The following is a 27,356-nucleotide window of genomic DNA, read 5'->3' as shown; positions in this document are numbered from 1 at the left end:
ATTTAATTCACAAGCCTTCCCCCAAGCAGAGTAGCACAGGATCACACGGGCCCTTTCCATCATGCTCCCACAGACAAGCTGGCCCCCAGGTCCTTGTCTCTTTCATTGGCCTTGAGTCTGAAAATTTATTTACTCTAACCTTGGGTACTTTGAAATCTGGCTCTTTGGAGAACTGCGTAGAAGTTGACAAAATGTGTGGTCGTTGTGTTCTCAAATTCTGAATTTATCCGTTAGGACACATTTCACCGTGTTTCAAAATGATGATCTGATTTTCTTCTAGGATTGGGAGGTATTGTTGCTGTTGTGTCTTTGTTAGTGAGACTAGCGATTGGAGGACAGAAAGCACTCCCAAACTCCATTGCAGGGCTAACACTTGTTTAGTCAAACCTTTTAACGTAAAATATTTTACAGTTAGATGCCAGACGTCTTCAGTATCCAGGTAATTTATTTAATTGTTACACTCTAATTAGCAGAAACAAACGCTACCCGTGTTGTTTGTGTTAAATAGATTAGAGTGAAATTGCATCACAATGTTAAGTCTGACACCTTAAAGAGAAGCAATTAGTTTTATGGTTGTTTTTGTTTTTAATGCATTTAAAATAAAGTGGCCAAGGCTAATGAGGCGATGCGCCTCAAACTTGTTCCAGCCTCTGACAGCTTTGCATTTTCTTTAACTTAACGTTCCTTAACTTCGGTACCTGGCTCCAAGATTTTCATTTTTCTTACGTTGCCCCCTGTTTAAAAAGGAAAAGTAGTAGCAGTCACTGGAAAATATTCCACGGAAGTTCCTTGTTTTCATGTATTAGTGCATAGACAATGAAACCTATTCTTAGGATTTGGGAAAGGTACATGAAGTGGCTGAGCTCTGGAAGGTAACATTTTCTCCAGACAGCAGAAAGCTGTCTAGTTCTAGTTGCATTATGAATTTGATCTAGTGACGTTCGTATTGTGGTAGTGCCATTTGTTTTGTTCCCTTCCTAGTGGAAATAACTTTTAGCAGAAAGAAAACCGTTTTGAACATTTCTGAAGGGGTTAGTTTTCTTTCTGTGTGGCAGGTGTCTTGGCAGTGACCAAGGTCAGCCAATATGCTTTGTAAATGGGTTATAAATGATACCAATTGTAGGGCGTGTCACCATCAATTAGTTCTCCTTGTGGGCTTCTTATTTATGGTTTTGATGGGTCTGGCTTAGTTCACAGAAACAGAATGTTGAACCCAAGTTTGTTTAGCCAGCAGTACAGAACCAATCAGTGTGAATTTGAACTTGCAATACATTGCAAAACAAGAGATTTATGGTGTAACTCAAATTCCTTGTCAGTGAGGAATATAACTGAGATCCCTTGTTACAAGGAACTTTTATAACCCATTCACCTTCTTTTCACATGTTTATGGGGACTGGCTTCACTTATGATGTGCAGTTGACAGTCATAAAGTTCTTGGTTATATTGGCAGATTCTGATAACAAGTTTGCTTCACATTGGCTCCAGATTCCACTGAAAACTGTCATAAATGGCCTGTTTGTAAAATGAACCTCCCTGTCCGTCCTGTACTGATTTCACATTTATGAAGAGAAGGGAGTACTTGCTTAGAAAATGATTTTCTGTTCACCACAAGCGAAAAGAAGCACTGGTGTTTAAGCAGTTGTTAATGTATTTTCATCAGTTTAGCAAAGCAGTGCCCCTGGTAAGAATCGACTTGGCACTGACTTCTTAGCAACACTGCAGTGCTAAAAGGCTTACCAGTGTCTCTGTTTTAGAACTTGTCTGTAATGAGAGATGCTAAAGCACTTGGACAGGGTGTGAGCTGTAAGGTTCCATTTCTTCCTGTGTATTTGCCGGCAGAGATTGGGAAGTCTGTCAACTTAACCTGTAAATATTCAGCTCCTGCTGTTTACGTTTTTGTTGCACATTCTTAATAATAATGTTTTTCTTCATCAGTCTAGCTAACTTTCCAAATCTTGTAACTGGATTTGGTCCCTGGATTTTCCCCATAGGGTTTTTATTACATAGTAATTTAAAACAACTTTCAATTCGATAATTAGAAAACAAATGTGTATTTTGTCACTCTGGGGAGGAAATTAAACTAGCTTGCATTCTACATAATCACAAGTAGTCATTTAAAGGAAATAAATTTGCTTTAATGGTGTTAAGAGCATAAAGAGAATGTGGAATTGTGAGTGACAGTGCCAGACTGCCATCCTGGTCATACCTATTAATCCTTTGTGTGAAGAAAAGTCCAGTAAGATACTGGTAGGTCAACAAAATGCATTAGGATCACTGTATATGTGACAAGGCCAGCATTAAAATAATCCCATAAAATTTCCTTTTGTACCATTTGCAAAATGGACTAAATAAAAATCCAGGTAACAGACAATCATGATGGTAATTATGGAATATATTAAAATGCATTTCTTTACAAGAAGTTTGTAGATTTTCTAAGCTGCTTTTGTGTGAATGTATATAGTCCCTTCCAGAGTGCTGGTTTATTCCTCTCGAAAATCTGATTATCTCTGGTTTTCTGGTGAAGTGGAGACTGCCCGAAGCCACCTAGCACACTGGCAGGTGGTTTGCAATCATATTTCATGGCTCCTGGCTCAGACCTGTGCCAGCAATGCCTGACTGAGTGCAGTCCATGAGTGGGAATTCGGGGTAAGGGAAAGGACTCTTATATTATTAATGTCTGGTTGCATTATTACTTCTGGTGTGTCTTGGAATATAACTCTTCGAGGAGGTTCTAATTTCCTTTAGAAAGTAACAGTAATTGAGAAACTCTTAAGTTCTTGGAGAAGAAGCTACTGGTGAAACTCTCCATGTTACAATGCTGGTGAAAGCTTTGCCTGACGATACTGGCCAACATGCATGCGATGTTTTGCAGTTAGTCCATAACACATATATACTGGAGGAGCCAATCAAAATGCATGGGATTGAGCACACTGTGCAAGATTCATGTTTCTTGGTCCAGGGAGGTCAACCTAATTACCCTTGTCGTCCCCACCCACCCCACCCCACCCCCAGGCAATTTTTTTTTTTCCCCAAAGAGATATTTCACTTACATTAAACCAGGTACATGCTTGTTGATGACAGGGACATGATGCCTTAATGTATGTAACAGTTACACAAACATCGGTGTTTCTCCACTGACATTCTTGTGCTGTTTTCCAGCCTTCCTCACGGCGGCTCGGATTGTCCTGTGCCAACTGTCACACCACAACCACCACCTTATGGCGCAGAAATGCCGAGGGGGAACCCGTGTGCAATGCTTGTGGACTCTACATGAAACTACACGGGGTGCGCCTTGTGTTCTGCTCTCATGTGTACTCGTTGGGTTTCTGGTTTGTACATGGTTTCAGTTTTAAACATAATCAGCAAATGAAAGGGTAAGAGTAAAATCTGGATGGACTAACACTTTATTGAATCTAAGATGGTGCTAGTTACGCCGTGAACTGTTCTGTACCAAAAGAAATTTAAAAAGCTGCCAGTTAAACCATCCCAGACGCCCACTGGGAATCTCATTCCAGGTTTAGAATTGTGGAAATGTGGAAACTGTACATTTTAGAGTTGCTAACATGGTAGCAATCATTTTAAAAAACTGTGTACTTTTAAAGAAACCAAGGGGAAATGCACAATAGCTAGTTAATTTGTACATCTTAACTCTTTAGAAATTTTGAAGGCAATGAAACACATTTGTACAAGGAGTAACAGTTTGACAGTTTTGGTTAGAAACATTCTATACTTCAAAAAGATTGTGCAAAATGAGACCAAGAAAGAAAACTCTGTATCTGTCAGGGAAAGAGGGCATATGATAGCTTTTTAAAGTTAAATTTTAAATATTGAAATAAATCTTTACCTGATAAATATCTACTCTGTAATTAAATAAAATCTTTAACCAATAAAATAAAATCTTTACCCAATAAAATATTTACTCTGTAATTAAAGTTATTTCAAACAATATGTATTAAGATGAAGAACTCAGAATTTCCTTTGCAAATCACCCCATTTTTTTTTCTGAAGGAATTTCTGCTTTTGATGGGAAAAGTGTAGTCTTTGTGCACTTGGAATCTATTGAGTGTGTCTAAAAATTGGATTGAAATTTATGCCAGATACTTTTAAATGAGGGCTTTCAGTACCAATGTTGGCTCCTGTGTTGGGTTTTCCTTCAAAATAATATTTATTAAGCTTATGGCCTATGAAAAATTTTTAGGTGCCTCGACCACTTGCTATGAAAAAAGAGGGAATTCAGACCAGGAAACGAAAACCTAAGAACATAAATAAGTCAAAGACTTGCTCTGGTAAGTATAACAAATTGTCATTTGATTGCAAAGTATTTGCCACTTTTAACCGTGGAGTATGCGTATATTTATAATGCTTATTTTGACTGTTGCAGGTAATAGCAATAATTCCGTTCCTATGACTCCAACGTCCACCTCTTCCAACTCGGATGACTGCAGCAAAAACGCTTCCCCTACAACACAACCCACAGCCTCAGGGGTGAGTGCTACAAACCGCGTGGCCAGACAGTGGGAGTGAGTGAGTGGGTTACTCTATAGTAAATTATCTTAACATTTTATCTTATCTGGTAGTTCAATAATCTAAACCAACAGTTCAGCTGAGTTAGTTGATACCTAAGAATAGTTTTTAGAGGAAATCACATTTGAATGTCAACAAAATGACAAACCTAAGTACATGACAAACCTCTGAATTAAGATCTAAATCACTTTTTTATGGTTAAATTAACCCAAGTTAAAGCGAGAAGTTTTGGTTTGAAGAGCTTTAAATTGCTTTATTTTTGGGTTTTTAGCAGAGTTGCTATATCTGAACATTTTTACGGTAGATTGGAAAAACTACCGGGTCTCATGGGACCCGGGGACCCCCAGCATTTAAAGCCACTTTTGCTTGTGACAGCAGTTCCAGCTGTCGCCTATTCCTTGCCGCGTGTTCGGTCTTCCTCCCCTCCAGGGGCAGGCAGCCCGGAGACCCTGTACCTCCAGAGGCAACTCCCGAGGCTTCTTACCCGATTTCCCGATTTCCAGGGCCGGGGAGCCGCTGCCTGGGTCTTTGTGAAGGTCACAAAGTGAGTTTGATTGAAAACGATCGAAACTCAGTTAAGAGCGTTGTCCCACCTTAATGCTTAGCTGGAATATTCTTAAAGAAAAATAAAAAAGCCTAAACAAAGAAAATAATCGGGCCAAGCAATCCGAATTTTAGAATGATTTTTAGGATTATGCTAAGATATTTTGAAGTAAACAACATCATTTGAATTCCTATTTGCATGGCAATTGTTTTCTACAGTTTCACCATGGGTTTATTTAGGGTACTTTATTTTTAATTTAGGGTACTTAAATACTGCAGATTTTCTGGTCCCACCCTGAATTAAGTCCTCTGCTGCCAGAGGTGGGGCTGGGAAATTGGTGTTTTTTTTTTTTTTTTTTTTTTTTTTTTTTTTTTTTAACAAGTACTCCAGGTGAAACTGAAACTGTTGCCTGGGAGGTGTTTGGGAACCGCCGACCTGGCTGATGGGTGTCTCCGCAGTATTTTTACTGACTTTTAAGAAACCAAAACGAAATATTTAAAGTATTTGCACAGCGCTTCTGTTTATGTTTGATACGTCTTTGCTCACCGACTCATTCTTTTGAGCTGCTTTTTTAATCAAACAAGGCGTCCGTTCGGATTCTTCCACGGGGGAAAAAGCCTCCCGTTGGCCGCTGGTTGGTCGGTTACAGATGCATGCTGAGCAGTGTGTCTAGCCTTTGTAAAAGGGCTCTGGCGTGCAGTGTTTTGTCCCCACCGCCCCTCCCAGGAGAGTTACATAGATGTAACTTCAAGGCTCAAAGCAGTAACTAGCACAGGTGAATTGTGGAGAAATGAAAAGACTGAAATTATTTAAAAATACTGCTAGTCTCTAAGTCACCAGAGCAGTTGAAGGAGGCAATGCATTGGCTTTCCAAGGCTCGGAGGGAGCAGCCGGCTCTCGGGCTGTGGGCTCTCACTTGCTGCCAGCCAAAGGGTGGCAAAAGCCTGATCTAATTGATAAATAGGGCTGCCCGCCCCACCCTGGGCTTTGAGCCCTTGTGGGTGCAGTGGGTTTTGCTTTTGTGGCTTTGTGATGTCAAGTTTCGAAGTAGGCTGTTCCACCTTGGGAAGAGCCCTGATTTGCCTGGCCCAAGGGCCTGGGCTGGGCTGAGGCCCTCTCCCCTGGGGCTGTGCAGGTGGACATGCCTTGTTGGCCATGACTTTCCAGGGAAAGGTCAGCTTCCTGCCAGAGGCCTAGAGGCAAGGCAGCCGGGGTGCTGGGACCCCAGGTCTTCTGCTGGGAGCCCCTCTCCCTCCTGTAGCCCAGGTAGCCTCCATGGGAGCTGGGAAGCCAGGGATGGCTGGTGTGGGTCACAGGAATTTCCCTGGGGCAAGATGTGAGTGTGTGGGAGGGCAGGCTGATGGGCCAGCCCTCCCCTCCCCAACCAGAGGCTGACCCCTCCCAGGCTGGAGGGCATGGGGCCGGCATCAGGCTCTCAGGTCTCTGTTTTCTCTAAGGCCCTACCCTACCTCACGTGGCTGGTGTGGCAAGCAGGCCACTGTGGCTGAAGCCCATGTGCCGGCTGCCTTTGGAAACGTCTCTCGGAGAGTAACTTCAGGAGGCTGGAGTGGTCCCCTCAGCTTGTTACCGAGGAAGGCTGCTGTGTGCCCTGGGCCCCTAAGCACCTCCCGGGGCCTCTCCTTGATGGGCTGAGCCTGTGTCCCTTTGCAGGGCCGGTGTGGCTGCCCAGGAGCTGTGCAGAGCGGGCTGGGGGAGTCGTGTGCCAGCTGCTGGCAGACGAGTCTTTAAAAGGTGGTGTGTTGACAGAGCTGTGTCATTTCCCCATTCTGGTCCCAATGTGGGCTGATGGAGGGCGCTGGCTTCGTCAGTGACTGCGTGAAGTGCTGTAGGGGAAGGAAATACCAGATCTGAGAGCGAGGTCGAGGTCGTAGTTGATGTGTTTGATGTTTGTTTGTGTCTATCCTTGGCTGGTCAAGTTTAAGTCTCCTAAAATTGGGTGCTCTCTGGGACGAGGTGGAGATGAGATGAGAGCCCTGGGGTGTATTCGGGGACTCTCTGGTATAAGGAAGGGAGGTGGAGGGGCCGACACCTCTACATTTATAGATGGAAAGGGCAACTTACTTGCGTTTCTTTAATGATTGCTAGTTTCTGCAAGGGAATCACGAACTGATCCTGGGTCCACATGACATCGTCAGAAACCACTCAGAGGTCTCGAGTAGGCATTCCCAGCAGGCTTCCTGCAGTGCCCCTGACCTGCCTTGCTGGTGGGGTGGGCCCTTTACAAGGTGGCGCCAGGCTCCCGAGCTCTCTTGGCTGGTTTTCAGGGAGCCGGGGTGGGGGAGGCTGTCTTCGTTGTCTGGGGCTGTGAGTTGGCGTTTCAGGCTGCCCCTCCTTGGTGGGCACGGAGGGCGGGCAGGATTCCCAGCGCACACGCCCTCCAAGGCCAGTGTGGAAGTGCCGTGGGCACCATTTCTGTGCTGCTCTGAGGCCGGCTTTGTTGACTTACTTGTCTTCTGTACTTGCTACAAGTAGACATTCTTACTGATCCGAGTCATCGGGTTATGACCTGGCCACCTCATGACTCAGTTTCTCTTTGTCAGCTGTGCATGCATGATGCAGGCGGAGGGCTGGGCAGCGTGCTGTCTGAGGCTGGGAAGACTCATGCCCGGTGACCTTGTATTACTTATTGCCTGGTGTGTTCCTTTGGATTTCTTCGTGCTTTTAAAAGGAATTGTTAAACTTAATTTTTGATAGATGGCTGATTAATTTCCATGACAAAAATAGGCTTCCGTTCTGGTTAGAAATGTTCCTATCACATAGATTTTGCTGAGAAACATGTTGATCCATAGAAACGTCAGACTTTATTTGGCATTATAATGATGTTCAAATCTGTTCCCTTAAATTTCATTTGTTAACTGAGCTATGTTTTATAGAGGTTCTTTTCAAAGCTATTTAGGAGAAAAACGCAGCAACGTATTATTCCACGCAGTTCTCCTAAGATTTAAAAATCGCCCATACACGTTCTCATCTTCCCATGAGTTACTATTCAATATTTGAAAAACTCGAGGGCATTTTATATAAAATTTATACAGCCCAGCCCCCAAACTTCATAGACAAAATGTAGTTTTTCCTTTTTAACTTTCTTTGGAATAACAGGGATTGATTTGGTGGTGAAATTAGCAATAAGACTTAAAAGTCTGAGGATAAGGAATCACTGAATTTATTTTGCCTATCTAAGAAGTTTCTATAAATCTTAAAGCGAAAACCTACTGAAGTTGATATTAAAACTGAAAATAGGCCGGCGCCGCGGCTCACTAGGCTAATCCTCCGCCTTGCGGCGCCAGCACACCGGGTTCTAGTCCCGGTCGGGGCGCCGGATTCTGTCCCGGTTGCCCCTCTTCCAGGCCAGCTCTCTGCTGTGGCCAGGGAGTGCAGTGGAGGATGGCCCAAATGCTTGGGCCCTGCACCCCATGGGAGACCAGGAGAAGTACCTGGCTCCTGCCATGGGATCAGCGTGGTGCGGCGGCCACAGCACGCCGGCCGCGGCGGCCATTGGAGGGTGAACCAACGGCAAAGGAAGACCTTTCTCTCTGTCTCTCTCTCTCACTGTCCACTCTGCCTGTAAAAAAAAAAAAAAAAAAAAAAAAAAAAAAAAAAACAAAAAACAAAAACAACAACCTGAAGATAGCCTCGACATCATTAAATGTAGGGTCTTCAAGAAGTTCATAGAAAAAAAAATACACGTTATGAAGTAACTGCATGGATTTCAGAAGTTCTGCACCAACATAAACTTCCTTTAATCCCATGTGCCATGAACGTTTTCAAGTGGGCGGACCAGGGCAGTCACTGGAGAAGGCTGTCTGTCCGACCCTGGTTTTTCTGTCGTGTGCACCTGGTTGCTCTGTGGGAGGCGCTCTGCACAGTTGAGTGGGACAGAGTCCCAGCCCTGGCGTTCACTGCCGGTGGCCTGTGGCTTGGGCCCACAGATGGGTCTGTCACCGCCGGCAGGTTGGGGGTGCTTTACCAGAGAGGGACAGTTTTGGGAATCCAATCAGGGAACTCTGGAGACTCAGGAATTGCTTCTAAGAGTGGAGGACAATGCAATCAGCTGGGTAGGGTTTTTTTTTCCCCCAGCTGTTTGAGAGGCAGAGAGAAAGAGTGAGCGAGCACTCCCACCCATGGGCTCATACCCCAGATGCCCACAATGGCTGGGAACTAGGCTGGGCCTGAGCTGGAAGCTGGGGACTCAATCCAGGACCCCCGCATCGGGGACAGGGAGCTGAGCAGTTGTGCCATCACTGCTGACTCCCCAGGAAGCTGGAGTGAGCAGCCAGGACAGGCGGGCAAACCCGGGCTCTCCAGTGGGGGGTGTGGGCATCTTGCTTGCTCGGCCAAATGCCTGCCCCCACCTGGTTGGGTAGGGCTTTTGCAGGGAGCTATTGGGTTCAAGGGAGGCATCCTGGAAAGAATGGGAAGAGCCGTGAGTTCAGTGTGGTTGGAGCGTGGAATGGCAGAGCCAAGGGCAGGAAGCGAGACGGGCAAAACCCAGGAGAAGTAGATGTTTGACAGTGTGTCAGACCAGCCTCGGGCCAGCCTTCAGCGGGGCCTGACTTCGGTCCCTGCTAAACGCTGCCCGTCATCCTGCCCCCGTTCTGCTGGCGAATGTGTTTTCTCTATGTCGGAGTCTAAGAATTAAAGCCTTTTTGTTGGGAGCATTTTGAGAATGGATGTAAACAGATGCTGGCATGCCCCTGCTTGTCCGGTTCACAGAACATCTCAGTGTCTGTCTCCAGGGGTGCTGGGTGGCTGCCTGGTTACCCCCGCCCATGGAAACACGCTGGGCACGCTGAGCTGGTAACAGGAAGTAACTTTCCCTGCTTCTGGTGGTTCGTGGTTGGCGATATACGGCTGTCACAGAGGCGGACATTTGCAGAGACTTACTCTCCAATCCATCCCTGGTTCTGTGCCCTCGGCTTCTTGGTGTTGAATCCATGTCATCAGTCCTTCCCACGTGGCTCCTGGGTGCCGTGTGCTTAGCTAGACTTCCGTTCCCTGGGCAGCAGGGAGGTTGTAGGTGCACAGCCATAGTGCTTGGGAGTGGCCTTGTTGGGGTGAGTCCTCAAGAAAGCCAAGCCACTTTGCAGATGAGTATTTACCATTCTTCAGGGGATTCTGTTTTCTGCGTGGACGTTTGTGTCCTGTGCCCTTGGAGAAGGCCCCCGTAGTCCTGTCGCTGACTCTGCAGTTCTCAGCTGGAGGGGAGTTCCCCGCCCGCAGATCGTACCCTGCTCTTCCTCTCTGTGATGGAATCACCTTGGATCGCAGTTCCTGTGGAGGAGCTGGCAGGGGCCTTCGCAAAGGTTGTGCTTGCCCGCGTGGTGCTTGACTGTGAAGGGGCGGGGTGGGTGGAGGTGGTCTCCACGCAGGAAAGAGGCTCTGGGGCCTGGGCAGCAAGTGATACCTGAGAGCCACACAGTCATGGACTAGTGCTGGATCTTGTCTCGGAGCGCTTGTGTTGTCCTTTCTCACTTAGGGGAGAGTGGGTGCAGGCAGGCAGGAGAGGAGCTTCTCTCGAGTACCCGTTCTGTGCCAGGTGCGTAAGGGGCGCCTTCCCTTTAATCCTCTTTCTGAGCGAGCCTCAGGAGGTGGGGAACAGGCCCAAGGCCGTGTGTCAGATTAAGAAGCAGGGCTTCGGCTTGGACCCAGCTTGCTGCCGCTACAGCGTGCCAGGTCACTGTGTGATTATGAGTCCATCTCTTTGAACTCATCAGAGAGAAGCAGTCACATTTTTTTTTTAAATAAATTGGGCTAATTTTGATTAATTTCAGCGTCAGATCATCTTCCCACTGAAGCAGGGATTGCAGTATAAGAGGAGTGACTTACTTGTGACCAAGTGGGTAAAAGGTGCTTCCTGTGATTTTTCTATGAATATTATACTTAGCGGTAAAATGTGTTCTGGTACAAAGACTGGAAGTTGGATAATATCAGGTAGAAAAATGATGTTATTCGTAGTAAAATTGTTGGTGTTATTGAACAGAAAATTGCTGTGGCCGATGTGCTTGATGTGGTTATAACAAGGTTCTTAAATCAAAATATCAGAGAAGATTGCAGTCGTAAAAATCCTAATGGTGTGATTTAATTCCATATTCAGTGAGTGCTGTTTTGTAACTTCCCAAAATATTTAAATTGTCTTCAGTTAATTTTTATGAAATCATTAAAAAAGCATTTCTTAACAGACAAGTCTTCAGGTTTGTTTGTTTTTTTTCAGAGCTTATTGTCCAAGACATTCTTTTCTAAATGAATTAAAAAAAAGAGTTAAAATACCATTAATCTCCCACAAGGGTCTGTGAGAGAGTGTGGTTAGGGATTATTATTGCCTCATTTATAAACCAGGATCCCAAGTGACTCTGTAAGGTCACAAACCAAGCCCGCGTTGAAGCCGGGACTGGAACCGGCGTCTCCTGCCTCCCAGCCCAGGCCTCTTACCACTCCCAGGGAGTTGACCAATCATCATGGTTATTAATATCCCACTTGCCACTTGCTGCAAGCCACGGACATAAATATTTTGTTGGCATTTTATCTTCACGCTCCCTGTGTGCCAGGCTCCCCTTTTTTTTTCTTCTTCGCTCACAGCCCCTTCTAATAACTCACGTTCCTGTCTGACCACAACGGCCTCCCAGTGAAAGTCACACGTCACCCCCACGGGGAGCTGCTCAGCGAGTGGGCTTTGCATACTTTCATTTCGCTCTGAAGGCTTTTTTTTTTTTCTAGACTTCCCTCTTTTTTCTCCCGTGTGTTTGTGTGTGTGTGTGTGTGTGTGTGTGTGTGTGTGAGAGAGAGAGAGAGAGAGAGAGAGATGGGGAGGATGGTAAGGAGTAGTATTTTGCACTGTTAGTACCCAGTGGCTTGTATATCTATTAGGAAACAGTACAGCTGTATTGGTCTTTAAGTAGTCTGGAATTTGTATGTTCACTCAATGTGTCACAGAACTGTGGTTTATTTAATAAGTGACTCATTATTACCACCTGAAAGCCAGAATAATGGAGAAAGGAAAAGGGTAGGCAGAAGTTTCTTGCTTTGTCAGGTGGCCTCATCTTAACACAACTTTTTCTTTGCAATGTACTGATTCTTTGCCGTTTTGTCCTGCCTCTATTAAATATACAAAATTGTCACAAAACATGAAATAATGTTATGGGAAAACATGGCCAAATTTAAGAAATCTGGCTTAGAATGCTCTGAAATGTTATTGCTAAATGAATCTTCGAAGAAAATGAATTCCTTTACTGGAACAAAAGTAATTTATTATGCATTTCATGGGCGTCTGCCAGAAGAGTTCCTAGCAGTATGCAGACCTAGTAGAGATGAATTAAACACAGTCTGTTAGCTCTGTGCAGGTTTAGGCCTGCTTGTTAATTTTCTCTGAAAATTTCAATAATTTAAAAAAGACACCCCCGAAGACAGATGTTAGCAAGGTGGCAATTCATAATTCTGGCTGCCTAGCGTACTAAGTCTTTCTAAAAGGCCCCGTACTCAGGATTTGGGAGACTGAGAACAAAGCTTGTTTTCTTGGCTGCAGATTTTAAGAAAGGTTTGAACAAATAAACAGCAAGGCCTTGATCCCATTGGCTGTTGGGGGTCTTAGGAGTAGACAGCTCCAGGTCACTGCTGTGCTGAATGCTGACCGCCGTGGTGGCGTGGTGGGCTTTGACCAGGCCTGGGGCGCGTGCTCCAGAATTGCTGGTTGAGTTGCGTGGTTTGTGGTGAAGCCTCGCTGTGTTCTGGGCGTTCACAGATCGGCTGCTGGAAGGAAACAGCTCGCAGCTCCAGTCCGAGTGACTGGAGCACCCCGCCCGGGCTTCGCAGAGCCTCTGTTGCCCTTCTAATGAAGAGGAAAAGCAATTCCTGCTCTCGGGCCTTGCGGGTGCTGTGTGGCCTAAGTGGGAGATGCCTGCAGGCCTCTTTGAAGTTCAAGAAAAAGGGCTCTGTCTGCTTAAACACAATCTTGGGAGTGGGTGGTGGTGTGCTTTCTTTACACGACACTGTTGGGTTTTAATCCCAAGATGGTAGGAATAAACCCTGACATCCCTAAGCGGGCAATTTAGAGACGTGGAGTTACCGTGTGACATTTTGAAGCTTTTGATTGGTCTGGTAGGCAACTGTTTCCCATTCCTTCTGATGCTCAGTAGCTTCTCCGAGGTTTACACGTGTTGTGAATGCTCCTGGATCCCTGACCGCGCCGTGCTCTTTGACGTTGAGATGCTCGGTTCTGATATCAGAGTTAAGATGATAAACTGGGGCCCGTGGTATGTTGCAGCAGGTTAAGTCGCTGCTGTGACTCCGTCTTCCCATGTCAGCACCGTTCCAGTCCCGGCTGCTCCACTTCTCACCCAGCTCCCTAAAGTGCCTGGGAAGGTGGCAGAAGGTGGCCCAGGGGGGAGACCTGGAGAGAGTTCCAGGCTCCTGACTTCACCTGGCCCAGCCCCCGCCATTGTGGCCGTTTGGGGAGTGAATGAGCGGATGGAAGACCTGTCTTTGTCACTCACTGAAGGTGATAATCCACTGAGTTTCAAGTTTTGCCCCAGGATCTCTTGCTATTTTAACATGAGAACAAACTACTGGCTTCTCAGAACCCATTTTGACTTACTTTCAAAGGTTTTTCTTTCGTACACTCGTTGCCTTCAAGTTGTGGGACAGAGTCTTTGCCTTGTAATTTATATTTGGACATCAATCAGGTTCTCCAAGAAGTTAGTGGAATAATGAAAATGTAAGTTTTATTTTTTACAAAAAAATGAAATCTATGCATAGTTTCAGGAGATATATTTGCCTTGAACTTTTTAAACGCCCAGCATATGAACAGATTTCAAAGTATTTTTTTGTGTGCCAAAATAAGCTAAATTCCATTTCCACCAGCATTTGAAGTACCATCATGTTTTACTGGTAATCCTAGAGCACTTGCAAGCCTGGGCTGCTGCCTTTCCTCCCCGTCCCAGGTTTGCTGTTAGAATGCACGGGTGGGTGGCATGCAGCGCTGTGCTCTGTGTCCAGAAAAGAAGTGTGCTCCCCTCCTTGTGAAGGGCAGTACCTTTCAGTGCAGATGTAAGCTGGCCCAGGGCCGAGGGGCAGTCAGTGAAATTCCCCAGAACAAATCTCCCAGGGCCGGTGTTGTGGCGCAGCGGGTAAGGTGCTGCCCGTGATGTTGGCATCCCATAGGAGTCCTGGCTGTTCCACTTCTGATCCAGCTCTCCCTGCTAATGGAGTGAGAAAAGCAGCAGAAGATGGCCCAAGTGCTTGGGCTCTGGCTAATTTCACTCTGGGGAGTAAACTAGTGGATAGAAGATCACTCTGTCTCTCCCTCTCTGTAATTCTGCCTTTCAAAAAAACTAAAAAAAAAAAAAAAAGAAAAAACTTAAAAACTGAGGTGGCTGTGCTGTGGCATAGCAGGTAAAGCTGCCAAATGCAATGCTGGCATCCCATATGGGTGCCAGTTTGAGACCCGCTGCTCCGCTTTTGATCCAACTCTCTGCTATGGCCTGAGAAAGCAGTGGAAGATGGCTCAAGTCCTTGGGCCCCTGCACCCGCCTGGGAGACCCAGAAGAAGCTCCCGGCTCCTGTCTTCAGATAGGCCCAGCTTGGGCCATTGCAGCCATTTGGGGAGTGAACCAGTGGATGGAAGACCTTTCTCTCTCTCCCTCTCACTGTCTGTAACTCTACCTGTCAAATAAGTAAAAAATCTTTAAAAAAAAAACCACACACACAAAAACTGAGTTAGGTCACCAGGTAAGGTGAGCACGACTTTCCTTTGGGAGAGAAGGTGTTTGTGTTTACTCGCTTACTAAGCTCTTGGGAGAAATCGAGGATTTTGTATGATGGACAGTTTTCCCTTGTGCTGGGAGAGACAGAATCTTTTTTTTTTTTTTAATTTTTTTTAAATTTATTTTTGACAGGCAGAGTGGACAGTGAGAGAGAGAGAGAGACAGAGAGAAAGGTCTTCCTTTGCCGTTGGTTCACCCTTCAATGGCTGCCATGGCCAGTGCTGCGGCCGGCGCACCGCGCTGATCCAATGGCAGGAGCCAGGTACTTCTCCTGGTCTCCCATGGGGTGCAGGGCCCAAGCACTTGGGCCATCCTCCACTGCACTCCCTGGCCACAGCAGAGAGCTGGCCTGGAAGAGGGACAACCGGGACAGAATCCGGCGCCCCGACCGGGACTAGAACCTGGTGTGCCGGCGCCGCAAGGCAGAGGATTAGCCTAGTGAGCCCCGGCGCCGGCCGAGACAGAATCTTTTACGTGTTCATGTGTCGTCCACATGTCCCCACCTAAACTGAGTCACTTTTGCATCTGGTTTTGTGTTACCTCCAGAGTTGATTTTATAGTGAAGTTAAGATTTGCACGGAAGGCTTTCCCTTTTGTTGGAATTTATACGCAGTTTTAGGCTTTCCTTTTGAGGAAGGCAGCTAGAAAGCACCGTGGGCGTGTAACCTAGAGGTTAGGAAAGCAGAGGCTTGGGCAGGGAGGAGGAGCTGGCTTCCCCTCACAGGAGGGCAAGCTGTGGTCGCAGGCTCACTGCGCTGTGAGGATGGACAGCCCGGAGCCGGCCTCAGAGCGCCACCCGCGTCTCCTGCCCTGGCAGTGACCACGCTTACCTCTGCCTGCAGTGCCGTTTGCTCTGCCAGCTCGACTGCCTGGAGAGCTTACAGCACAGAGGATGGAGCACACCTTAGTTTTCTGCCTCAAGAATGAGTTGTAGGTACAAACGTAGGGTTTTGTCTCATGTGTTTCCATGGCCTTTTGGAAGACCCCTTGTATGTATGTATTTCAATGTTTTTTGCACCAAAGGTGAACTTAGTTTTTAATTCCATTTTGTTTCCATGAAATTTCAACTAAGTCTCAAGCCAGACCAAGGGCTATGGCATGTGAGCATCCCAATCAGAGGTGGTCCCAAGCCTCAGCTTTATGTGAGGCAAAGGAAAGGGGAGAGATTGTTACTGGGAGCCCGACGCTCTGCAGGGCATTTGGTTACACAAATTTATCAAATCAAGACATCCTTGACTTTTCAGCTAAATGTCCAAAAATAGTGAAGGCTCATTCTCACAGGGAAAAAAAAATCTGGTGATCTAAAGATGAACTGTGCTGGGGCCAGCACTGAGGCACTGCATTCAGCACCCGGCTACTCCACTTCCAACCCAGCTCCTGCTGATGCACCTGGGGAGGTGGCAGAAGATGGCCCAAGTATTTGAGTCCCTGCCACCCGTTTGGGAGACCCGGATGGAGTTCCTGGCTCCTGGCTTTCGCCTGACCCCACCTGGACTGCTGTGGCCATTTGGGGAGTGAACCAGGGGGTGGATGATCTCTGTCAGTCTTTCCCCTCCTCTCTCTGTTGCTCTGCCTTTCAAATAAAGTAAATCTTAAAAAAATAATAATAATAAAGATGAACTGTGCCTACCTCCCAGGCTGGTTTATGTTTTCCATGTCCCAAGTTCTCCCTGAAGTCATTTCTTCCTTTCAGGGGGAGTTTTCCAGCCCTGCTGCCCTGCCTGTCTCCCACCTAAGCTGGCCTGTGTTCAGTGCTCGGCCCAGGCCGGGTCTGGTGCTGATAACACATTCTTTCAACAGGAAGTGCCTCCATTTTCAGCTGTCTGTGGGAGGGCGGAGGGCAGATAAGCTGTGAATGGAAACACAGAACAGATTTCTGCTCCACCCTCCTATTGCACTTTGATCCGAGAGAGCAGGGCCTCCACGCTGGGCCTGGCCTGCGCTGCGGGAGGGAGGAGCCAGGAGGGTGACGCCAGTGCGCATTCCCACATTCCCGTATTCCCGAAGCCCTGCTCTCTGCTTGTGCTCAGGAAACATGTGCCGAGTTGATGTAGGTGAGTGAATGCAGGGTTTAATGAGGTATTAGGAAGCGTTTTGACTGGTTGAAATTTGTACTTGGATGTTTACGTGTGTGTTTGGTAGGCCCAGGATCTTCATAAGTTTCTCTGATTCACCCTTCTGCCACCATCAAATTGCACCTCTTGAATATCTTGGGGGAAGGGGACTTAAGAGGAAAGGTGGCTTGACTAGCAGCCAAGTGTCCCCAGGAGAGTTGCTGCACCGTTTCCAGGCTCTTCCTGCAATTGATACTGTTTTTTTTTTTTTTATTTAAATATTGAAAGGCAGAGTTACAAACACACAGAGAGAAAATCTTCCATCCTCTGGTTCACTCCCCAAATGGCCGCAATGCCAGAGTTGGGCCAATCTGAAGCCAGGAACCAAGACCTCTTGGGTCTCCCACGTGGGTGTAGGGGCCCAAACTCTTGGGAGCATCTTCTACTGCATTCCCAGGCCATTAGCAGAGAGCTGGATTGGAAGTGGAGCAGCCAGAATTGAACTGGTACCCATATGGGATGCTGGTGGAAGCTTCACCTACTATGCCACAGCGCCCACCCCCTCGATGCCAGTTTTGAGAGCGGGATGCATGGCTGTATGTGTGTGCAGCTGCGTGTTGCACATGTGTGTGGCTGCCCAGGCATGAAAAGATTCTGGGAACACAGGGGTCCCCTTGACCTCCCCTTGCCTCTGCTGGTGCCCTCACTCGGATTCTCTGAATTTTCAAGTTGTTTTATGACCTCATCCAGGCTGACTTCTCTCAAGTGCTTGGGCTTTGATATTTCCTATACTGATAATGTCTTCTGTGCTTTCTAAAGGTTAGGTTCTACTATGCCATTCAATTAAAATGTTCAGAGAGTGGTATGGATGCCTAAAAGGTGTGGCCCTCACAGATGGCTCCGTGGGTCCCCCTGTGGGACTTGTGCATGTGGATGGTTAAGTTGTAATTATGATAAAGAACTCACATCCTGCCGTTCTTCACTTAACATCGCATTCTGGGATTTTTTTCCATTGTGCTCATTGACCTTTTTATTTTAATACTTGCGTAATAGTTCATTGAGTGAATATGTCCTGCTTTTCCAGACCATTCCTACATTATTGAGCCATCAGATTGTTTCCATGGTTTCCACTATTACAAGGAACACCGCAATGGATGGCTTCCTGTGTGGAGCCTTCCCCTTCTTTTAAATGGTTTTCTTAAGTACATTTCCAGCAGTGAAATCACAGGGCAGAGCATAAACTTCTGGATGGCGCTCGACACTGCTGCGAGCAGCCTCCTGTAGGGCCTGCAGCAGGTGCAGCCCCACCATCCCTGTGGAAGGAGCTGGTGTCAATCATGGAGCATCAGCCTCCTGCAGTATTGTGAAAATTCTCTTTGCAGTATTTCATGTTTAAATATCATCTCCACTTAAAAATAATGCTCTTGAGCTCTGGGCACAGATCCGTGGGCCCTTTTTTCTTTGCTGGATTAGCTGTTGCATTTGATTTCGAATGAGCTGATGTTTTTACAGGCACTCATCACTCAAGCAATTTGGGATTTGCTGACCCTTTGCCAGCCCGCCCCTTGGCTTGCTGCAGAGATGAATGCATTGTCTGAAGCAGGCAGTAATTATTCCAACAGGTAGCCTTTTGGGTTATTGCTTAGGTATAAGAACAACATTCAAGGCATTGAGATTTCTCTGATGTGGCTTCTTTGGAAAAGGGCTGGTGAGCCTTTTGAGTGACAGCAGAGTGCCCCAGTTTCTGTCAGTAGCACTTAGAAGAGGATCATCCTGGAGGTGGTGGTCAGCCGGCCCAGCACGACTGCCGCTGCCTGGCTCCCGGCCGCTGGTGGCAAGTAGCTCACCTGGGCTGAGGGGTAGAATTGGGGGGATAAATAATTGGGCTCCTTAACCTTAATAACAGTCATAAAAATGACAGCTCAAACTTTTATCATCTGCACTATTGCCAGCCAGTGTTGCAAGGCCTTTACCTACATTAACTAACCCTGGTGATGTAGGTACCTCTTATTTCCGTCATGTAGACGAGAAGACAGAGGCCCAGTAAGTCTGAGGCCCAGCCCTCTGGTTTTCCTCTCCCACCAGCCTTTGCTGCTTTCGCTTTTGAGCAGGCCAAGGTGCTTGCTGTCTCATCGCATGTCCTCTCTGGAACCTTCTTTTCTTGAATTGCTTCCTTTTATGGACTGTTTAACAGGGCAGTGTTATGCTGACATTCTTAACAAATGTGATCTCATTTAATTGACAACAACCATAGCTGAGACAGGCAGTGCTAGGACCAGGGAGGTGGCTGCCCTCGGCAGGTGACTGAGTCAGAAGACGACTTTGGAACCCAAGTTCATTTCCACCAAGCAGGCTGCCATGGCCCTTGCCTAGGAAGCCTTGTTCCTTGTGATTCCTTCTATGACTGCTGCTCTACCTCCTTGATCACTCACGATAGGCAACTGAAGATCTCACTTTCCTTTAATTAAAAAATCTTTTTATTCATTTTTATTTATGTATTTGAAAGGCAGAAACAGGAAAGGAGAGAGAAAATCTTCCATCTACTGATTCAGTCCCTGAATGTCCCTGAGAACCGAGGCTGGGCCAGGCAGAAGCCAGGAGCAAGGAACTCCATCCAGGTCTCCCATGTGGTTGGCAGGGTCTCAGTCCTTGAGCCATCATCTGCTGCCTCCCAGGCACATAAGCAAGAAGCTGGATCAGAAATAGAGGCAGGATTCAACCTCCCAGGTGTTCAGTATGGGATGTGGGTATCTCAGGCAGAGGCTCAATCCACTGTGCCATGATGCCTGGGAGCTGCTTGTGTTGGGCTCTGTCTGTCACTGGGTTTTTTGTTTGTTTGTTTGTTTCTTGTTGCTGACTCTGATGGTGACAACAGATCCGCTGCGTTAGTGCTTCCTGGTTGTTGGAGAGGTGCTGCCTTTGGGGTCAGCACAGGCATCCTCTCCTTTCCAGCCAACAGCATGTGCTGTGGGTGTGACACAAGTTGTTGTGAAGGAACTCTGGCTTCTCATTGTACAATCATCCCTTTCTAAAACAAACAGTACTTTTGTGGTTGTTTGTCACCCTTGCTTACTGGAGGCTAAATCGGGGTTCATATTGGATTTGTGTATAGTGGCCTTTCCGGAAGTAAGGGCTAAAGTGAATCCGACATATTGATAAGTTGGGACCACACCCGCCACATTCAGTTTGTTTGACAAGATGATTTCAGATTATTTCAAAACTTTCACAGGAATCCATTGTATATTTTAGACACCTCAGTGACTGCAATTTGCATTTTAAAATGCATTCCAAGCTCTTACGTCTTTACATGTGTGTTATTTAAGACAAAAGTTCTGATGTTGCTACAAGATTTTCTGACCCATGTTTTTCCTGGAAGAGGGAAGGATCTGTGCCCTCTGGAGTGGGGTGTGTGTGTGTGTGTGTGTGTGTGTCTGTTTGGGGAGGAAGTTTGGATAGGCAGACGGCAAGTCACCAGATCTGGTGGACTCACTGTCTGCAGCCTATCTCCCAGCTTCTTGGAGTTACTGTGAAGATTAGAGAGCAAACCAGATCTTGTTTGGAAAAAGAAGCAGAGTGGATCTCACGCAGGCCCTGGAGGCTCAGCACACTTCTGTTCAGTTCAGCCTGTGGCTGGTACCCTGGGTTTCACCCATGTTGGTCTAGCATCAATATGGCCAGAATAAATGGCTGGTAAAGAACCTGTTGAAATTGTGTATGTTAAAAAAAAATTCTCTGAGCAGTGTAATTTATTCTATCTGTGTCGAACAATAAGTATTCAATAATTTGTGGTGTGAAAGCCTGAAAGCTTGTAAGAATTAGAAGGAAAAAAGTAGGATTTGAAGTACATGATTATGGCTAGATTTTTTTTTTGAAGTCTTTGAAATGCAGCTGTTTTCTCCAACTGTAGTCTAAACAGATTTTAGTTATTTTGGTTTGAGTCCCCTAAGTCATGTTTTCTATTTGGATGAAAGGAGGAAATGGAGTAGTGAACTTTTGTGGGGAGAAATGATTGCTACTAGGTGGAGGGTGGAGCTTTGGTGAAGCTCGGGTCCCACATCGGAGAGCCTGGGTTTGATGCCTGGCACTGGCTCCTGACTCCAGCTTCCTGCTGTGTGGGCCATGCGAGGCAGCACTGATGGTTTGAGTAGTTGGGTCACTGCTACCCATGTGGGAGACCTGGATTGAGTTTCTGGCCCAGTCTGGCCCAGTCCTGGCTGTTGACGGCATTTGTGAGGTGAGCCAACAGGTGGGAGTTCTGGCTGTCTCTTTCTGGCTCCCTGCTACTAAAATTTAAAAAATTGTGACAATGTAGCCTTATTCTTTCTAATGTGGTGGCATTCAAGCCTCGCTCAGTCATGTACAGACCTAAATGAGGTGGATGCTTGTGTATGTGTGGATTTATTCTCTGTGAAGTCAGTCCTCTAATTACATTGCATCAGGAGTGTTGAACTGTGTATCTTTCATTTTCGACTTCAACCTGACCACTGGGCCTTATGGCCATGCAGGTCATGTGTATGTAGAGATTTCATTTTCTCTCTCCTTTTAAAAAGTATCATTTATTTATATTTGGAAGGGGGAGTGAATTAAGAGGAAAAACGGGGTTGGTGTAATGATGCAGCAGGTTAAGCTACCTTCTGTGACACTGACTTCGTATATAGGCACCTGTTTTACTTCCACTCCAACTCTCTGCTAATGTGCCTGGGAAAGCAGTGGAGGATGGCCAGAGTGCTTGGGCCCCTGCACTCACGTGGGAGACCAGGAAGAAGCACCTGGCTCCTGGCTTGGGATCGGCCCAGCTCCAGCCATTGTGGCTATTTGGGGAGTGAACCAGTGGATGGAAAATCTCTTTCTGTGTATATGTCTCTCTCTTTGTAACCCTGCCTTTCAAATAAGTCTTTAAAAAAAGAGAGAAAGGGAGACCTTCCATCCATTGGTTCTTTCCCTAAATACCCACCCACAACAGCCAGGACAAGGCCAGCTCAAAGCTGAGGCAAGAACTCTACCTGGGTCACCCACATAGGTAGCAGGGACCCAAATACTTGGACCATTACCTGCTGCCTGTCAGGGTACACGTTAGCAGGAAGTTTGATGGGAAATGCGGAGTAGCCAGGATGTGAACCAGGCCTTCTGACATGGGATGTGGGCATCCTAAGTGGTGGCCGAGCCCACTGTGTGCATTTTCTGTTTTGTGATAACTATCTCATGCAAGTCTTGCTTACCTATATGATGTGTTTTACTGTCAGAGATCTTACATGTTGGTACTTAAAAAAAGATTATTAATCTGCCAGGCAGAATGACAGACACAGAGAGAGACAGAGATCTTCCGTCTGCTGATTCATTCCCCAAATGGCCAAAACAACCAGGACTGGACCAGGTCAGAGGCAGGAGCCAGGAGCTTCTTCTGGGTCTCCCAGTGGGTGCAGGGTCCTAAGCACTTGTGCCGTCTTGTGCTGTTCTCCCAGGCACATCAGCAGGGAGCAGATGGGAAGCAGAGCAGCCAGGACTTGAACTGCGCTCTGATAACGGGATGCCCAGGGCTTAATCTACTGTGCCGCAGTGCCAGCCCCAGTCTGCAGTGCTGCCTCCTCTGCCTTGCATCTTGCTGGGTGGTTGCCGTCACAAGCTGTGAAGTTACCTGGGTGATGCTTCTGAGACTAAGGCAGGCGGGGGCCTGGCCAGTGCACTTTGCAGCACCACAAGCAGCTCCCGCTCGCTGGTGGAGACGGTGAAGAGCAGTGCCTGCCTTGTTCTTTCCCGTGTGGCTCTCTGGGTAGTGGCTCTCTCGCCCTCCTGCTCCAAGCATAGCATTTGAGTGGCGGGCTTGGGACCGCTGGTAGCATGGTGGATAACCGTCTTCCCCTCTATTTGCAACCCCCAGGCGGGCGCCCCGGTGATGTCCGGCGCGGGAGAGAGCAGCAACCCGGAGAACAGCGAGCTCAAGTATTCAGGTCAAGACGGGCTCTACATGGGCGTCAACCTGGCCTCGTCGGCGGAGGTCACCTCTTCTGTGCGACAGGATTCCTGGTGCGCGCTGGCCCTGGCCTGAGCCGCACCACCCCGTGTCCCATCTTGTCCAGCAGTCAGGACGGTGGCCACTCTGCTGGCAGACATTCCTCCGCCGCGTGATTTCTGTGCCTTTATTTCGAAAGAGATGGACTTGCCGAGGGGCTGGCTGGAGGGGCGGAGACGACGGGGCCGGCCTGGCCCCTGCTCAGCCCCTGGCCGGGCCCCCGCACCGCTGCCGGAAGCCAGGCCTCAGGACGGGGCCTTGCCTGCCGAGGGGGACGGAGAGAGTTTCAGAAAACAGACTTTGTGTGTATTGCCACGAATCATGTGCTTCTTCTGACCGATTTTGGTTGTTCCAGAATTTCTTCATCGCTTGTCCACGTGCAGATTCCACTCGTGTTCCCGGAGAGGAGCGCGTGAGGCCGTTTGGTACACATCTCCGCGGGCCGAGGCGGTTCCTGGGGTCTCGTCAGAAATGTCACTCGTTTTGCAAGACCGCATTCGAACTGTAACGTATACTGTGACTGACGTTTCTCAAACTTCATATCGTGTGACTGGCCGGAAGTCAGTCGGCATTTGTAAACAGGGTAGCAAACAAGATATTTTTCTTCCATGTATACAATAATTTTTTTAAAAAGTGCAATTTGCGTTGCAGCAATCAGTGTTAAATCACTTGCATAAGATTTAACAGCATTTTTTATAATGAATGTAAACATTTTAACTTAATGGTACTTAAAATAATTTAAAAGAAAAATGTTAACTTAGACATTCTTATGCTTCTTTGACAACTATATCCCATTTCTATATTCCCACTTGTTAAAGAAAGAATATTTCAAGAACAAATCTTCTCTCAGGAAAATTGCCTTTCTCCATTTGTTAAGAATTTTTATACGAAAACACGGAACTGTCTCCCCCTTCTTTTACTGTGGAATAAGTGCTGGAAAAATGGCAAGAAAACTTTACTACCTAGCAAATAGCATTTGTAAATACTCTAGGCATCTGTACACACCCTGATGAAGTCTGTATAGTGTGACTAACCCACAGGTTGGTTTACATTAATTTTTTTAAAAAATGGGATGTCATATGGAAACCTATTTCACCAGAGTTTTAAAAATAAAAGGGTCTTGTTTTGTCTTCTGTATGGTGAGTTCCTTCCCTCTCGGCAGCATTTTGGTGCTTATGTGGCTATTTGGATAAAACAGGTGCATGTGGTGCTAGCAAAATGCCTTTTTTTTTTTTTTTAAAGATTATTTATTTATTTGAAAGAGTGACAGAGAGAAAAGGGGAGTCAAAGAGACAGAGATCTTCTGTCCACTGGTTCACTCCCCAGATGGCCACCATGGCCAGGGCTGAGCCAGATTGAAGCCAGGAGCCAGGAGCTTCTTCCAGGTCTCCCACATGGTGGCAGGGGCCCAGACACTTGGGCCATCCTCCGCTGCTTCTCCCAGGCCATTAGTAGGGAGCTGGATGGGACATGGAGCAGCTGGGACTCCAATCAGCGCTTATGTGGGATGCTGGCGTCCCAGACCGCGGCTTTCTCTGCTACTCCAAGGCGCCGGCCCTGGGTTATGGGTTCTTGCTGTGGCCTCCAGATGGCCTATTTTTGGAGCATGGTCTCAGATATTGTTCCTTTCAATCCTAAGATGCCCTAAGTGGCTAAAGCCTCCCTCTTCTATTTTTTTTTTTAATACAAAGAGGAAAGAATTTTAGTGTTTGGGGATTAAAGTACTGGAGACAGAAGGAGAGGAGGGCCCTCTGTAGCCTGTCTCACCACCACCCACTAATCCTGGCCCTGTCAGCGAGTCCTCTCTTACCTGGGTTTGTGCGGTGCAGAGCCTGATAATTTGTTCCAAGTGCACCCGTCTCAGCACACCTGCTCTAAAGTGTGATGCACAGAGACAGAAACCACTAAGTCATTTCTCAACAAGGAGTGCATTCAATTAGACTGTGCACCTTAGCTTAAAGAACCCACCCTCGCACCCACTGCCACGGGATGTGTGGGGTTTGCGTCCTCCATCACCCTCTGCTGACTCCAGGCTGCCTTACATAAGCAAAGGCTCTGTCTGGGCTCTCTTCGGGGTCACTCAGTATTGTTTCTGGTGCCGAGGGGAGGATCAGGAAAGCAAAGGGAGCCGTTCATTTCCCCCTGCAAATAAATTAACTTCTTGCTCATAGGAAATGTTTTTCACTGGTCCTTGGAAATGTGACGAGACTTCAGATTATAGAGAAAGTAGCTGCTGGGGTGGGGTGGGGGAGGGACGTAGAGCCCGTCACTAGTGGCCGTGCCAGACCCCATCTTGGAAAGTGTGCTGTCTTTAGGGCTTTAAGCTGTGTCCCAGCGTTGTCCATGGGTTCTGTGGCCCCTGTGACTCTGGGAAGGAAATAATAAATGTGTGGTCAGGGAATAGACGAGGCAGAGAGCAAACATTGATTCAGAATCAGTAGCTCTGGCTAACTAAAATGCATGTTGTTGAAATAATAGTAAGTCACTTGGCAATACTAGTTATCTGCTGTTTTATGGAAGCTCTGATTGGCTGTCAGATGAGGGTTTAATTATTTTAAATGAGAAAAAATATCAATGAATCTGTAGAACAAATCTTTTGGAACAAGATCTGTGGGTAAAAATTTTGTTCCCTACAGTTTTGGCCACTCGAGGCCTTGGGATGGATTCTGTGTGGCTGTACCCTCAAGCAGCTGGATTCTGAGTAGGTTGCTTTGCTTGAGACCTGTGGGCTGGGGTGCGGGGAGGCCAAGCACAAGAGGGTGACAGATGCCACACGGCATGCAGAGGAGAGGAAACCAAAGGGTTCCAGTACAACTGCAAGGTAGAGGCAGGCTGAGAGCCGGAGCCATTTCCAGGGACTTTGGATAAATTGTGGCTGATAGTTCCAAACTGTTCTCAGCAAAGGTGGGAAGCTGCAGGTGTGTGCAGCCCCTCCTAGACCCGTGTCCAGATGAACCTCTCCTTAGTATCCTACGACGTCCTCCAAGTCTGCACTGGGGGACTTGTGCGACAAATTCTGGTGCGTCCCTGTTCATCTTGTTCTGTACCTGGCACTGCAAAGTGACTGTTCAACAGTTGTCACCATGTTAGTTACAGAGATACTTATTTTGCTTGGAGATTTTTTTTTCAGTTAAAGAAGGACCATTTTTAAAATGGCTAAAATATAGCAATTAAAGATGCAGTAATGTTTACTTAGTAGAAGTGCTTATATTCAATTATCAGCAATCCTGTTTGTTAAGATCATTTTGAATACACCCTACAATTTTGGGGGAAAATTGTTTCTTCTCCCTGCATCTCGATTACCATAAGACAGAAAAATCCTCCCGAGAGTTCTGCAAGGCCCCTTCTGTCTGCATTTGCCTCTCCATTCAATGGCAGAAGCTGTGTGAGCTGGCGGTGGGTCGTGGCCTGTTCTGTGTTCCCTGGGTGTGCAGGAGCCCCACAGTGAGAGAGGCTGGTGGACCTGGAGCCTCCTTCCATCCCTCTTCCGGCAGCCTTACTTCCTCAGGAGTTGGTCTAGGAGGTCAAGTCTCCCTGTGACCCTAGGCCACAGACAGTGAGACTCTTGAACCCTGGGGCTTGGTAAGTGGTGTCACCATCCCCTAACACAGAACCGGCTCAGCCTGGCACCCCTGATATAAAACCTCTGCAGTGACATGCACCCCGACCGGAAGGTGGCACCTGGCAGCTGAGCAGTCTGCAGAACAAGGAAGAAACAGCTTTGCTTTGCTTGGCCCCTTGACTCACTGTCTTGAGTGGCTTTTTCTTATCTTGGAAACAAGCCACTTTCGTTACTGTTTGTCCTCTGAGCCTTTTTAGCCATCATGGAGTTTCCTCTCTGTCTTTCTGCCTACGTCCCTGGATTTTACCTGGATTTTTGTGTATTCTATTCCTTCAACACTCCAGGACTGGTCTGAGATCATAGCAGTAAAAACTGGTTGCGTAGCACTTACTATCTGCCAGTTTCTACACAAAATGCTTCACGTACGCCTATTTATCTCATCCTTATCCCACGTGAGTGAGGTGATACTCTGCCCTGTTTTATAGCTGGGTCTGATGAGGTGCAGAGAAGTGAGATCACTCGGCCAAGGTCCCTGGGTGGCAGAGTGGGGACTTGGGTCCCCACGCTCAGGCTCCTGAACGCGTGCTCTTATTCACCATGCCGTATTGTATTCTCATCTTGACTTAAAGGGAGGAAATCGAAGAATACAGAAGGGAAGCCGGCACTGTCTGACGCTGGAGACTCTGCCCTCCCTCTCCTAGTGTTCCAGAAATGCAGCTGTGGCTTGTAACACCGATGCACCCAGACTGAAGGGACGTGGGCATGCATGTGCTTTCTTTAGAACAGCTGCTGCCTGGCTGTGAGACGGAGGGTGGTGAGTTTGGAGGTATTGAACTCTTTTTCGCAGCAATTCTCTTCTTTTCCCATAACTCCAAATTCAGACTTCTTA

The 27,356-nt window shown here is 47.1% G+C and overlaps 1 protein-coding gene across 4 annotated transcripts in view; it reads left to right on the top strand.

The window, feature by feature from the left end:
• The window catches only part of GATA6 (GATA binding protein 6), a 31,546-nt gene extending 7,506 nt beyond the window's left edge, over positions 1-24,040 (top strand). For all 4 annotated transcript variants that reach the window (XM_070050400.2, XM_070050399.2, XM_051852070.3 and 1 more), the window contains exons 4-7: positions 3,160-3,285; positions 4,199-4,286; positions 4,382-4,485; positions 22,774-24,040. In XM_070050400.2, coding sequence (XP_069906501.1) covers positions 3,160-3,285; positions 4,199-4,286; positions 4,382-4,485; positions 22,774-22,941 — 486 coding nt within the window. In that variant the 3' untranslated portion in view covers positions 22,942-24,040. The remainder of the gene's footprint in view (positions 1-3,159; positions 3,286-4,198; positions 4,287-4,381; positions 4,486-22,773) is intronic.
• The last annotated feature ends 3,316 nt before the right edge of the window (positions 24,041-27,356 follow it).

This window comes from Oryctolagus cuniculus, chromosome 10 (assembly GCF_051225735.1).
Source record: "Oryctolagus cuniculus isolate XC-2025 breed Fujian yellow rabbit chromosome 10, ASM5122573v1, whole genome shotgun sequence".
NCBI lineage: Eukaryota > Metazoa > Chordata > Mammalia > Lagomorpha > Leporidae > Oryctolagus > Oryctolagus cuniculus.
The sequence above is the reverse complement of the archived record's forward strand: the minus strand, read 5'-3'. Positions and strand labels throughout refer to the sequence as shown.